At 45.7% G+C, this 12860-nt stretch overlaps 1 protein-coding gene across 1 annotated transcript in view; it reads left to right on the top strand.

Annotated features, from left to right (window-relative positions):
- Positions 1 to 1047: 1047 nt before the first annotated feature.
- The window catches only part of LGI2 (leucine rich repeat LGI family member 2), a 28019-nt gene continuing 16206 nt past the window's right edge, over positions 1048 to 12860 (top strand). Inside the window, exons 1-4 of the mRNA XM_055587451.1 lie at positions 1048 to 1244; positions 3139 to 3210; positions 4767 to 4838; positions 7387 to 7458. Of these exons, the coding sequence (XP_055443426.1) occupies positions 1048 to 1244; positions 3139 to 3210; positions 4767 to 4838; positions 7387 to 7458 (413 nt within the window). The remainder of the gene's footprint in view (positions 1245 to 3138; positions 3211 to 4766; positions 4839 to 7386; positions 7459 to 12860) is intronic.

Raw genomic sequence — 12860 nt, 5'->3', positions numbered from 1 at the left:
AATGGGTAGATTAGGACATGCCTCAAAGAGTTGGAAGATTAAATGTACAGAGCCTAGAATGTATCACACCGTGGGTCTCTATTAACTATTGCCCTTAGTGCTTTAATTCGGGTGTGTGGGGTGGCTACTGATGCGCTGAGGCAGGGAGAGCTTGGATAGGCTTTTGAGCTCAGTGGCAAGCAGTAGGCAGGCCCCGGAGCAGCAGGGGCGCGCAGTGCTGTAGCGGCTTTTCTTGCCTACATGCTTTCAGGAGAGAAAGGCGGCTAGCTTCCTCAGCCTCCGGTGCTGAGGGCAGGGAGCCGACCCCACAGCCCCACCGTAAAAGACAAGCAAGCCCATCCCCGCTGAACTCAAACGACAGCATTCACATCCTTCAAATATTAATAAAGGCAGCTCAAAATTCTGTACTCTTCAAAGACCCAGGACAAAGTCTCCCTTCCCAGTGATCAATCCATTGCCCCGAGCCCTACTTTTCCTTTTTCCTCACGTTTTGGTCTGGCTCAAAGGAGCCCAGGGTCTCCCCCCAAATCATTTGGAGCCGGTGGAGGGACTGTGGGCATCTGATCCCCCATCGCTCAGCCAGGTCCCCTGGGCGAGGGCGGGGGTCTCCGTCCAGGCCGGCCCCTCCCGCAAGGTCACCTAACTTTTTCCTCTCTCCGCAGCTCCTGGGAAGGGTCCGGGAGGGGCCGGCGGGGCGCGGCGGGGGCGGTGCGAGGCCCCCTCCCCGCGGGCGGGCGCCCTCCCCGCATTATTCATTGGCCAGAGCGGGCTGCGGGCGCGGGTGCTGATGTCAGGCGGGCGCGGGTGCGGCGGGCGCAGCGGCGGCGGCCGCCCAGCAGCCCGGGCGCGGGTGGGGGGGCGCCGAGTGGGGGTGGCGGCCAGCATGCTGCTCGGCTGCGGCTCGGCCTCCCACACCCGCGGCGCCCTTGTCCTCGCCAGTAGCGGCGGCGGAGTAGCGAGCAGCGCCCGCGTCTGCAGCGGCGCAGGGTCCGAGCACGCGGCGCGGCGGCGGGGGTCGTGGCCGGGACGGAGACCGGGGACCCGGGCATGGCGCTACGGAGGGGCGGCGGGGGGCCGGGGCTGCTGCTGCTACTGCTGCTGGGCACCGCGTGTCTGACACCGCCGAGCGCGCAGGTGAGGCGGCTGGTCCGCTGCCCCGCCACTTGCAGCTGTACCAAGGAGTCCATCATCTGCGTGGGCTCCTCCTGGGTGCCCAGGATCGTGCCGGGCGACATCAGCTCCCTGTGAGTGAGTGGGACCCCGCCAGCCCCTTGCCCCGTCCTGCCCCACCCTGCCGCCCGGGAGTTGCCTCTGGCGCCGGGACAGCGCGACCCTGACTCCCCTGCTTCCCGGCCCCCTTTCTTTGCGTTTGGGTTGGGGAGTGCTATGGGACGTGGGTGGAGCCTCGGGCCCCGGGGAGGATGAGGGGAACCCGAGTCTGGGAAGCCGGACAAGTCCCTGTGGCAGTGTTTTCTCAAAGTCTGGCCCGCTGGCCACCTGCATCAGATCCACCTGGGGGAGTTTGTGCCAAGGCAGATTTCCGGGGCCCGCGCGGAATGATGCAGGATCTGGGGAGTGGAGCTTTGGAGTCTGCATTTGGCCGTCCCCAGGTGACACTGGCATGCATTAAAGTTTGAGAGGAGGATGTGTGCTGGAGTGGAGAGGTGTGGGGGTTGTGTGGGGGCGTGTATATGCAGCCCAGCAGAACTGGAGCAATGATGAGGCCTCACTGTCCCACCCGAGATCTGGGGCTGTGGTTTCCACGGTGGCCTCCTCTGGACCTTTTCACACTGCAGGTTGTACAGAAGCTGGGAAAGGGCATGTCATCTCTGGAAGTGGTGATGCTGCTCCATGTGGCCTGGAAGACGGAAGCACAGGGGACTTGGTGGAGCACTAGAGAGTGTGGGCATCCAGCTCAGTGGGCAAGTGCTGAGAATCAGCCTGACTTCTTGCCCTGAGTTTACAAGGCCTTCTTGCCAACTTCCCCACCACACATTACCTTGGCTGCCTATTCAGTGCTGGAGGAGCAGATAGGAAAGGGCTTCCCCTTACTGATTCACCTGCTTGAGAATGCTTTCAACCTGGCCTTACGCAGTCACTCAGGCCACATGACCAGGTCTCATCATGGTTGTGGAAGGGGTTCTTGGGTTGTATCTTCACTGCTAGAACTGTTTCCTGCTGAGATGACTCCTTTGTTCCTGGCCGAGGTGCTGGAGATACCTATTCTGTCACAGGGCACGGATTCCCCCTGGGGGTAGGGAGGAGAAAGTTGCTCACACTTTCTCTTATCTCCACTTCCCTGCCTCCATCCCAAGCAAGGTACTGGGGTCTGGACCCAGGAGTGAAGAGCTTCATGTTTGCATTTTTAGAAGTCAGGAGAGTCTGGCCAGGCCGGAACAGAGGGCCCATTTGATGCCTAATATTGCTAAGTCAGATGACATGGAGAATTCCAGAAATGAGAATTCCCCTGGTTAAATCCCTTATACCACCAGCTGCTTAACACAATGGCATGCTAACTGAAATAATTCTGAAATGATGTATTGAGGTCCTACTGGGGCCAGAGAGGATGAGGGACCTGGTGGCTAAAATAGTCAAGTTCCTTGCTCTGGTTGACCGTTAAATCTGACAGATGGCATTGCCTCCCACTGCACATTCAAGTTCAGGTGTCTCTGAGTTTTTCCCCAAGGCTTTCACGGTGCATTTAATCAGAAGTGCTCTGAGTGACTTTCAGAGCTGTGCTCCCAAGGGGAATGCTTAATCCTACCCTGGAGTTTCGTGGGCCAACATTAATGCTGTGTCTACACAAACAGAATCATGGGCAGAGGTAAAGCAATTATCCATTTTCAGCTAGGGCCTCCTGTAGATAAGAAAAGGAAGTAGGGGGATTGATTTAAACTGGCTGAGATAATGTCTATGGAAGGAGCTAGACTGATGGTGAAGGTTTCCGTTATTCAGCACAGTTTTCTTATTGATCCAGTTCATTAGAAAATGGCTGGACTCGTCTTGTTTCTTACCCCAAGAAGTCCTGCTTGAAGCCTCACTCCTGAGTGGAGGAGTTTGGACAAGGCCACTCGCCCATCCTGCCTGGCACTTTGTGAAAGCAACATAGTCTCCATTTTGTTCCTCTCTTGCCTGTAGGAGCCTGGTAAATGGAACGTTCTCGGAAATCAAGGACCGGATGTTTTCCCATCTGCCGTCCCTGCAGTTGCTGTGAGTGTGGGAAATCCTCTCTGGAATTGGGGGTCCTGGGGCTGTGGTCTTGGGAAGAGCCATTTCTGCCTCCTGGGTATCTGTCCTTCCCAAGATACCCATGCTCCACCAGTAAACCAAGGCAGGCTCTTAGTGTTGATTTGGCCCATCGTGTCCCCACCAAGCTGAGTCCCCAGTGCCCAGCTCCCTTTCCTTCTCTGACATGTGTTTTCCTCAAGGACTTTATTGTAGATGCCATCGCCCACACCCAGCAACTGAGGAGATTAATTACATTGAATTATGGCCTGAATTTTGCCCAAATGAACCATTTCCCAAACACCTCCCTTTAAAAGAGAGCCTGCATTTTAAACTCTTAATGTTATTATGGTCATAGGAATATTAGTTGACTGAGTATGTCAACTGCTGGGCAGCATGCTATGCATTTATGGGCAAATTTATATTTAATGATATCAGTATTTTCCTTTTCCCGTTTGACAGATGGGAAAACTGAGGCTCAGAGAAGTTAAGTAACTTGCCCCAAACCACAACCAGAACTCTGACCCAGGGCCCAAAGCCCACAGTCATAGCTCCTCTTCATCACAGGTGCTCCTGCCAAGTACTTGTGTCCTGTGCCTTTAGCCTTGGTCAGTTAATATTTACTGATAAAAAGCAATGTCCAAAATGCAGTTTTCAAAAGCAAATCAGTGACAGGCAAAGTCAGGAGTACTTAGCTCACTCTTTATTTGTATTAGTTTCTTAAACTTGAATGAGATCAGAATGAAAACCATCAACATTCTTGATGCATACAGAAAGATATGAAGACATGGCATATAGTAGACTCATCCCAAATCAACTTCATGTTGATATTTTTGTTCTTGAAATGTTATGTACCTACTTACAACATTATCCTTACCATTTTAAAATCTGTAATCTCTGAGAAATTATAGTTCTATTAAAATATTCTTATGATACAAATGCAGAATAGTCATCAGTGGTGATGGTAGAGACTATATAAACTTTTACCAAAGGCTTAAGTGGCAGCTCAAACAGCTATGTGGTGAAAAAGAATCTTCTGAAGTTTTCTTAAACTTTTTTTATGATTTCCCATGGGCACGTGTAGTATGCTAGGAAGGTTTTTTGTTTTGTTTCATTTTGTTTGGTCTCAGCTGTGTGACTTTGATCAAGTCACTTAACTTCTCTGAATTCAAGTTTCTCCAAGAGTCAGATTGCTTCTTTTTAGATGTGTGCATCATAAAGCACTCACTGGCTGTTTAGTTGTGCTGAACATTGGAAAGCTATGAGATAACAGCTCTAGGTCATATTTACTGAGACCCACAGGGAAGAAAGGTGGAATAATAAGGGGGACCAGAAAATCTGGCCAAAGGGAATCTACTTGCCATTATCCAACTGTGTCTGTGAGTCAGGTTGTGCATGGAATGGGCCAGTTTTAGGCTGAGAAGAGCCCCTGTTTGCCCACAGATCAGAACATAACCAAAGAAACAGAAATGGCTTCACCATGTAACTCAACTTTTGCACTTCTTCACTGGACTCTGTTGATATCTGTCTCTTGCTTTCAGATTGCTGAATTCTAACTCATTCACAGTCATCCGGGATGATGCTTTTGCTGGACTCTTTCATCTCGAATACCTGTAAGTTTTGTGCTTTGTCTATGTGCTGAGTAATTGGTATGTCAGTGGAATGGCTGTATTGCTTTCCAAGCTGGAACAGCATCTCTTAGAGAGCTTGGGGGTGGGGGAGAAAATGCAGAAACCCCATTCTCTTTTCAGCGCTGACCTTTTATAGTTTACTTGTGTATGAACATGCTGGGACAGGAGGAGGTTGGAGAAAAAGAGGGGGAAAGGGAACAAAGAAGGAAAGATATTCATTCATTCTCTGCTGACATTTAATTTGTCATGTCGTAAGCACAATTGGAAATTGCATCGGGTATTTTTACCTCTCAAAACTAGGTGTGGATTTGCTGATCAGCCAGAAATAAAGCTGAAGGATTCCGAGGGTTACATATTTGTAAGAAAGTCTCCCTATTTGGGGTTACAACTTCATGTTTTTAATTCAACTGCTCTATATCCCATTTTCAGTATCCCCTGGAGCTGCTGCTGGGAGTCTAATTTTATTTTTTATCCTTTAAAATAAAGGTTATTTTTCCCTTTTCAGATGTGCAGTTGTCCCCTCACCAGCAATGAGCTCTGCCCTCCCTCTGATTTCTGCCTTTTCACACTCTCATAGTCTTTTTTTCCCCTTAAGTTCTCCCATCCTTGTCTCTTGTCACTTTGTAATAATATTAATCCAGCTATCAGATGGGATTTCCTCACTTAGCATTCAGAATGATTTTTAAAACCTTGTCTCTGCCTTCTTATCTGAGATATTTGAATTCTAAGCACATCCTGTGTCTAGGAAAGCTCTCTGCTGATTTTCTGTCCCCAGGAAAGATGTCTCTGGAGGAATTCTTTCTCCAGAGGACACATAATACAGGTACTGTCATGATACCTGATATTCTAGGTAACCTGGGAAGAGTGGTCAGGCTGAAGCGCTAAGTTTAACTAGGTTCTACGGAAGCACATAAACAGTCAGTGGAGGTGTTGAGTGAAGAGCAGTCTGTTCTCTCTTCCAGTAGTGCGTCTTCCTGTCAGTTATTGAGGAGGAAGTTTGCTTCTCAGTTCATACTGAAGTTTATTACTAAATAGACCCCTGATTTAAAAAAAAAAAAAAGACCAGATCATTCTCAGTGTACGAATCAAGAAGTGTTTCACTAACTAATGACATCACAGTGCAAAGCCTCTCCCTTGGACCATCTCATCAGAGACCCTCTTATACTTGAAGAGATGTGAGGCTGTAAACTGAAATTTCGTTCTCTGTGGCCCTAGGGAATAGTCCCAGTGCATTCGCTTCATGTATTTCCCAAAAAGACTTTAAAGCATGGCCAGAGTTTTTATTGTGAGATCCTATGTGCAAGCCCTAAGACATTTAAGCACTAAGAAAGAAGTTTGGTCTGTGCTCAACTTCCTTAGACTTTCTATTTCCAGTGACCTAGAGATCCAGAGAGCATCTCAGTCTTGTTGCCCATGTGTTCAGAGGTACTCTGCAGGACATGATGAACTCAAGCTTGTTGGAGTGAGTGAGTGAAAATCTCTCAGTCATGTCCGACTCTTTGCAACCCCATGGACTATACAGTCTGTGGAATTCTCCAGGCCAGAATACTGGAGTGGGTAGCCTTTCCCTTCTCCAGGGGATCTTCCCAACCCAGGGATCGAACCCAGGTCTCTTACATTGCAGGCAGATTCTTTACCAGCTGAGCCACAAGGGAAGCCCTGTTGGAAGTTTAATTGAATTCTCCCTGGGCAAAGACTTCAATGTGTGCATAAGCACTCAGTCACTTCAGTTGTGTCTGACTCTATGCAACCATATGGACTGTAGCCACCAGGCTCCTCTGTCCATGAGATTCTCCAGGTGAGAATACTAGACTGGGTTGCCATGCCCTCCTCCAGAGGATCCTCCCAACCCAGGGATTGAACCCATGTCTCCTCTGTCTCCTGCCATTGGCAATCAGGTTCTTTACCCATTCAGCCACCTGTGAAGCCCAAAGGCTTCAATATGGAGGTGTAAAACAGAGGGCTCTGTTCAAGGGACAAAGATATAAAGACAAATATTAATAGTCAGGTGCTGTGAAATGTAAAAAGGTTGGAGGGAGAAAGAGGTCTGGAAGTGTTCCAATCTTGTGGAATTTGAGAATATCTTGCCTTTGTCTTGGGGAAGGAAATGGCAATCCACTCCAGTACTCTTGCCTGGAAAATCCCATGGACAGAGGATCCTGGTAGACTTTAGCCCATGGGGTCGCAGAGTCGGACACGACTGAGTGACATCACTTTCCTTTCCTTTCCTTTGCCTTTGTCTAGGGCTTTCTTCTTTCTCCCCCAAAGTGTTTCTACCCATGCTGCCAACTCTGACTTTGAAGACTTCCATGCTGCTTCTGGAAGGAATGCAAAAAGCATATCTGTGTGCATGCACTCTTGTACACACACCCGGTTCCCACTTGGAATCTGGTGTAGCTGGCCGAACCTTTGGACATGAATTTCTGAGATTCATAAGTGCTTTCAGATTCCATTCTGAAAGCATCCCAGTATCTTTTTTGAGGTATTAAGCACAGAAAATTCAGTTTAATTATATGCATTTTCTTCTTAGGTTCATTGAAGGGAACAAAATAGAAACAATTTCAAGAAACGCCTTCCGTGGTCTCCGTGACCTGACTCACCTGTAAGTCCTGTGAAAAGTGTTGTAACTTCTTTAGCACCTTCCTCGTGCTAAAGGTCACTTCCTGGTGCTCCTCTAAATTTTTATTTTATATGGGGGTATAGTTGATTTACAATGTTGTGTTAGTTTCAGGTGTACAGCCAAATGATTCAGTTATACATATACATATATCTGTTCTTTTTCAAATTCTTTTTCCATGTGGGTTATTACAGAGTTCTGAGTAGAGTTCCCAGTGCCTCTCTTTCTTGGCTGTTTTGTCCATATTGTAATATCCACTGAAGGAAATTTATTTCTAGATTGCCCGAGAGGTTTCTATATTGTCAGTCAGGCACCATCCCATCATAAATACTCACATACTTGGCTTTCTTATCTTCTCCATCCTCCTGAATCACCATTGTGGTTCACATGACTGCCTGTGAAATCGGGGAGTGATGGGAGTGATGGAGGAGGTGGAAAGGAAAGAAAACATGTATTGTATACCTACTCTGTGCTTAGTAAGCTTTTCTTTATCTTTCTCCTTAATCTGGGAGTCCCCATTGTACAGATTTGGGAACTGAGGCTTACCTAACTCATTGAAGAATGCTGAATGGAGGATCGACATTTGTTGAAGCAGAATAGAGACATTTTTGTGGTTCCCTTAATTTGAATGCAAATAGCTTTTTCTTTTATGTTGGATTTGTCTGTTGCTAAAGCTAAGCTCTCTGGGTTCTTTAATAGCTTTCTGGAGAAAAAAATTAAACAAATTGATTTGAATTGGCGTATCAAATGAAACAAGCACACACACTTAGCAAATTTAGAAAACTGGAGAAATAGTGGCCGAGCTTATGAAAATGTGAACATCGTCTTTGTCTTGGTAGGAGCAATTTAACAGCCAGGAACCAGTCACTTTTGCATACTGGAAACTTTGTGTTTGAGTAGGATAACACACCCCATTTCCATAGTGAGCTTGTCTATGGTCAAAAAAACAAACTGGGGAAATTGAAGGCTTTGAGCAGGAGTATTAGGCAAGGGTGGCAGTACCTCCCATATGTGAACTCTAACTGATAAAGCATCTAGAGAGATAATCTTTTACAACAAACCCCGATAGAGGCAAAGGTATCTGTCAGTAGGCTCAGCGAGCACTTGATTCTGGAGTCCTACCAATCAAAAGTCTTGCCTGAGTCCCAGTTTGTAGAGGAAGGAGATGAGGGAGCGGGAATGGGAGGTCCAAACAGCACAGCCGATCCTGGACAGCATCAAACTCTTGTTGGCGTTATTTCTCTGTGATTTCTTTCTTTCCTATAAAAGTCTTGATTGTTTTTTCAGATTCAGCCTAGATGCCCAATCCCCACATTCTTGCAGAGGCCAAGGCAGTGGGCTTCGAGTTACACAGACTTAGGTGCAAATCTCAAGGCTGCCATTTGTTAAGATTATTTAACCTTTTTTGAGCCTCACTTTCCTCATCCGTGAAAATGGGGATGATTATACTGAACTCATAAAATAGCTGCACATGGTGGGTTAATGCTTGTTTGCAAAGCATCTGGCCCATTATCCGTGGTAAATGCCTAAGATCTGGTTGCATTATTATCATCTTCCTCCTCCACAGCAGAGCATCATCATTTCCTCCATCCCCTCATGAAGAAGTCTCAGTTTTCTCCAATGGCTGCTGAGTAGCCTTGGCAGTTTGGGTGGCTAGACAGGGTCTTTGGTAAGACAGCTGTGGATGTCTGGAGAGGAACAGCTGTGGCCAGACAAGTCCACGTCCTGAAAGTCAGGAATGAGGGGCTTTGTTTCTGAGCAAAGGCTCTGGGCAGATTCTGCATCTAAAGCAAAGCCAGTGTGACTGGTTGACTTTGCCCAGATGTCAACTTTCATTGAACCAATTGGCTGTAAGTCCCTGATCTGAAAACAGGTGTGAATATGCAGGTATTGTGCATATATATTTGCATATTTTTGTGTAAGTGGGCCCTTGGGTCCATGCACTTCTATTCGTGGGTGCACATAACTGTGTGTGTGCTTGTGCATTTGCGCATACAACCATATGCTGTGTTACCCATATGTGTGCAAGAGGCACCTCTTTGTCTGTGTGACACGCAGGGGCACACACAGAGGAAACAAAGGAGTCTTTTGTTTGGGTCGAGAGTGCATCTGATGTGTTAGAGGAGATGCATTACCATCTGGCATGTGTTACCATCCTCCAGTCAAGCCTACAGAGCACCCCCCTCCCCAACTCTCCAGCCCTATTTCCCTGAATATGCCCACAATACTGGGCCTTCCTGGGCACACCCAATTCACCCCCATAACCAACCTTTCCCTCACATCAGGTCCCTTGCCCAGGAGATGGTTTCTTCTGCCCACAGTCTTCTGGAATCTGCCTTTTCCTCCACAGTCCAGATTAAGTTCTCTCTCCTCCCTGGAGCCAGTCCTGATCCCCCCTCCTCCCTTCTTGTAGCCTGCCCCGCTGACTCCACACAACCAGTTCTTGGCTGTAGACACTGGCCATATTGGTTGATGCCATTTCACGGATGCTAGTTTCGTCTCTGAGCTGTGTTGAAAGCTCCCTGAGGGCAGGGTTCCTACAGCTCTTCCATTAGCTCTACTCCTCGCCAGCATCTCACATGGGGCTAAACCAGCAGGATGTTCTTTCTGACTCACTGGCAGACCAATGAGTTACTAAGCTGAGTTTTCCTTATATGCTCTACTGCAGTGCAAGTCTTATGACTTTTAAAGTTGACTCCTCTAAGGCTGGAGATGTATGTAGTAATAAAAAACAGTTACTATGCTGTTCAGGGTTTCCCAGGTGGTGTAGTGGTAAAAAAATCCATCTGCCAATGCAGGAGATGTGAGTTAGATCCCTGGGTTGGGAAGATTCCCTGGAGTAGGAATTGGCCACCCACTCCAGTATTCTTGCCTGGAAAACTCCATGAACAGAGGAGCCTGGTGGGCTACCATCCATGGGGTTACAAAGAGTCAGGCATGACTGAGCATGCATGCAGCGTGAGCACAAAGCAGCAAAACACTGTGTAAAGAATGAGCTGATCACCCATCCTCTTTTTTTCTGTGTGAACTGGTAAGCTCATTCAACTTCACTCCCATGCTTAAGGAAGTGACTGTCTGAAATTTGCTTGTTTAAGTACCTGCTTTTTATCTTTTATGAACTTTTATAACACCTGCAGACTCACATTCATACACAAAGAAACACAGATCAGGTTTCAAAGCATTGAAGGAACAGTGCCAATCTGTAACTAAAATCTGGGACATTTGTTTTTCCAGCAGTCCCACAAAGCCCAAGGGACCAGTTAAGTAGTTTTAGAAATGAAGTATGTGCCATGAATTTGTAGACAAAATGAAGTGGAAAGTGAGATGTTATGCACTGAGTCTGGGGGTGTGGGGAGGTGGTGGTGGATAGTCCATCTAAATAATTCAGCTTTCTGAAATCTAAATTGAACATTTAGAACAGTTGCTTTTATTTTGGCCTTGATGACTCTATATATGCTTATCACTTCAATCCAGTGCATTTCAATTCACTAAAAATATTTAGCTAAACTAGTAACCTTTAATTAGCTAAAAAATTGTGCTTTACTTAAAAAAAAGTGACTAGCAACCAGAAAAAAAATAAAAACAACTATCTCCTTTTTAAATTTCAAAAAGCGGCTTCTTAAGAACATTCAGTCTGATTACAGTCCGAAGTCTATAATCTACAGTCTGTAGTTACAATTCCAATTTATCATCTGTTCAACCTATTTCCAACATCTTTAAAAATATACAAATAAATCATTTACGAAAGAATGTAAAATGATACATGAAATTGTATTTTAATCCATTTGTGGTTACCTGGATGAGAAAGGACATAATTCAGAAACTATAGGTCTCCCTGTATTCTGTTGGTATTACACAATAAGAATGTTTGGATTAAAAACGGGCACAAAGCTTTCTATCCTAGCTGACTCTAAGGAAGAACACTCTTTCATTCCTACTTCTTGGATGGTTCATTAGGATGCTATAAAAGACTGATTTCATATATATTTTTAAAGAGGGTGGTGCTCAATTCCCTACGTGTTGATTATCATTTATATGTTTTCTGTTTGTACTCAAGTGTGTAGAAGAAAACAAAAGTAAGCATGAGTGTTTTGGCTGACTCACTCAGGGCACGAGGCCTGGGGGAAATCAGACTTGATGTACTTCGTTTCAACACCTAGCATCTTTCTGCGTCAGCAGCCCAGCACCGTGGACATTCATCTTCGGCAGGATGATGACAGGGCACTGCATAATCCTGAATCATCAGAGAAAGAGTTGATAATATTCGTTCAAGTCTACTTGCTGAAGATGGGGACTATATTATAGAGAGACATTATAAAAAGTTCTTCAACTCGAAGAACAAAAATGCAGAATGGTTTCTAGTCAACCTTCATTAAGGAGAAAATGAGACTGATCTCAATCAGTCATTCCCTAAACATTGTGGTTCACTGAGATTTTGTATTATCATTAGGGTTAGTGCTGAGATTCTTTATGTAAAAGAGTATTTACTGAGTCCTTTTTTTTTTCTTAGTCACAAGTAATAAAATTCACTTGGATGCCCTACTAGGGAACTTCTTGGGATAAGACTGAACATCTGTGTTTTTGCTTTTTTTTTTAATCATTCTCATTTGGTGTTTAAACCGTTCATTGAGAGAGATTTACTGAGTACCCACTGTGTGTCACTGTGCTAGATGCAAGGGATACAGATGTGGACAGACAAAAACCTCTGATCTTATGTTTAGGGAGAATAAACAGTCAATAAACAAATAGATAATACATAGTGTTTGCTAAGTGATAGTTGTGCAATGAAGGTCAACAGAGCATGGAAGGGACTTGTGTAGAGATCAGGGAAGGTGGTGAAAGTGGAGGGTGGACCTGGAGAGGGTGCTGGCTGAACCATGTGAATAACTAGGGGAAGAGCATCAGGCAGATGAACACCAGGTTCAGAGAACTTGAGCTGGGAGCATGCCTAGCCTGTGTGAGGAATAGCAAAGGAACCAGTGTGGGTGATCTGAGTCAGCAGAGATTCAGTCCCACGGGTAGGTGGGAATGAAGGTAACTAGACAATGGAGGGCCTTGGGTGCCATCTAAAGGACTTCGGCTTTTATTCTGAGAAACATGAGATGCCAACATGTATATCATATATATCATAAAACATGAGGTTTAACATATATATCAAGAGCTTAATAAATAATTGTTTTAAAAACAAAATAAAAAAACTTATATTGTGTAGTTCAGCATCTCTAATGTTTTCTTTGTATAAGTAAACTAAAATTCTTTATCTCAGTATCAGTAACCAAAGTCAGACATTGAACTACACTGAGCTCTGTTTTAAATCACTTGCATTATTTAACAGACTTCAGAGTGACTGGGCATAAAGATAATATACACATTAAATCGTGACTTTC

This window comes from Bubalus kerabau, chromosome 7, assembly GCF_029407905.1.
Source record: "Bubalus kerabau isolate K-KA32 ecotype Philippines breed swamp buffalo chromosome 7, PCC_UOA_SB_1v2, whole genome shotgun sequence".
Taxonomy (NCBI): domain Eukaryota; kingdom Metazoa; phylum Chordata; class Mammalia; order Artiodactyla; family Bovidae; genus Bubalus; species Bubalus kerabau.
The sequence above is the reverse complement of the archived record's forward strand: the minus strand, read 5'-3'. Positions and strand labels throughout refer to the sequence as shown.